The sequence below is a fragment of the Hipposideros armiger genome, unplaced genomic scaffold (genome assembly GCF_001890085.2).
Source record: "Hipposideros armiger isolate ML-2016 unplaced genomic scaffold, ASM189008v1 scaffold_988, whole genome shotgun sequence".
NCBI lineage: Eukaryota > Metazoa > Chordata > Mammalia > Chiroptera > Hipposideridae > Hipposideros > Hipposideros armiger.
Genome location: NW_017732338.1, coordinates 65451 through 67137, shown reverse-complemented (window position 1 = coordinate 67137; position 1687 = coordinate 65451). Strand labels below are relative to the sequence as shown.

At 54.0% G+C, this 1687-nt stretch overlaps 1 protein-coding gene across 1 annotated transcript; it reads right to left on the bottom strand.

The window, feature by feature from the left end:
- Window positions 1-6: 6 nt before the first annotated feature.
- On the bottom strand, window positions 7-1663 carry LOC109375726 (zinc finger protein with KRAB and SCAN domains 4-like). Its single transcript, XM_019631242.1, has 2 exons — window positions 1458-1663; window positions 7-869 (listed from the first exon to the last, which is right to left on the bottom strand). Exons 1-2 carry the CDS (start codon window positions 1642-1644, stop codon window positions 13-15), a joined length of 1044 nt encoding a protein of 347 aa, XP_019486787.1. The 5' UTR covers window positions 1645-1663; the 3' UTR covers window positions 7-12.
- Between the last annotated feature and the right edge of the window lie 24 nt (window positions 1664-1687).

The following is a 1687-nucleotide window of genomic DNA, read 5'->3' as shown; positions in this document are numbered from 1 at the left end:
GAAAGACACGGGTCACCGAGACAGAATAGTTTTCCCAACGTGGCTCCTCCGATGTTGAACAAGGTATGAAGTCCGGGTGAAGCCTTTTCCACATGCATCACACGGATAGGGCTTCTCCCCGGTGTGGACTTTTTGATGCTCAAGGAGGCTTCTGCTCCTAGTGAAACTCCTCTCACACTCGTCACATCGATAAGACTCGGGAGCCTCAACATCCCCCTCGCGGCTCTCCGGCTTGCCCTGACTCTCCCAGCTCTGCCCGTGTTCTGCATCCTGAAAGCTTTTATCACTATGGATCCGCCGATGTCTCAGGAGATGGGAATTCCGCCTAAACGCTTTGCCACAAAAGTCGCACTGGTATGGCTTCTCCCCAGTGTGGATTCTGTGATGCTCAAGGAGGCTGCAGCTCTGGCTGAAGGTCTTCCCACACTCATCACACTCGTAGGGCTTCTCCCCAGTGTGAGTTCTCTGGTGCTTGATGAGGTTTGAGCTGTGACTGAAGACCTTCCCACATTCGTCGCACTCATAGGGTTTCTCCCCAGTGTGGACTCTCTGATGAATGATGAGAGCAGAGCTCCCAATAAAGGACTTGCCGCAGTCCTCACACTCATAGGGCTTCTCCCCGGTGTGGATTCTCTTGTGCTTCGTCAGGCCTGAACTCTGAGCAAAGCTCTTCCCACATTCATGGCAAATGTGGCGCCTCCTCCCAGGGGTGGTTTTCTGCTTTCTGTGTAACCTGCCCTGCTGCTCACCAGCTTCTGCACCAGCAGGGATCTGGGCGGCGGCTTCACCCAGGTGGCACTGCCCAGGCTCCTCTTCTGGAAGCTTCTCATCAGGAGGCCAGTCCCTGATCTTAGTCTGTATTTCAACACCTGAAACAACAAATGACGAGAGCAGCTGTCAATTATGCCCTGCCACGGAGGAAAGCGCTCTCATGAGTCCCAGGGAGGCGAGAATTACAGAAGTCTGTATAAGCCGCACGTGAGGATTTAAATACAGGAATCAGGATGCAAATAAACAGGGATGGATGCTGGGAGAAGGGTACAGACTGAGACTGGAGGGAGGGGGTGTCGACTGTGCTGGGGACACATGCAGAGGCTCTAAGTTCTAAGGACAGGGAGGCAGGACCATGTACCGAGGGCGGGATGGTAAATGGGCCGGACAGAAGGCAGTAGGAGGCGCGGTGAGGAAAAGGGCTTCTGAAACGTTCTGTAGAAACACAGTGGCAACTCAGAGATTAGTCACTGAGCATTGAAAAGCACAGTCATCTCTGCCCTATTCCCAGGCAGAGGCACGGTCCCCAGACAGAACTGGCTTCGTTGCTGAGAGAGCTGAGTTGGAGCCCCCACCGTCCATAACAGGCTTCTGAATCCAAACTGTGGCTTCTAACAGCCCAGCAGGTTCTCAGACACAAAGGAAGCCAGGAAACCTTACACGCAATCAGTGCCCATCGCTCTTACCCGGGGAGGTCGGGGGGCCACCGTCCTCCTGCCTTTCATCTCTGTACGAGTTCACCTGAGATGAAGCCAGCTCTGTCCATCCAGGGGAGACGGTCAGAGCCACATCTTCCATTTTCAGCAGCCCCTGAAACAACAGGGAATCCCACCTAGTTCCTCTGTCCCAAAATCGCTCCCAAAGCTGGCACATGCAAAGAGTGAAAATCCCCTTAAAGGGGCCCTGTGAAAAAGAG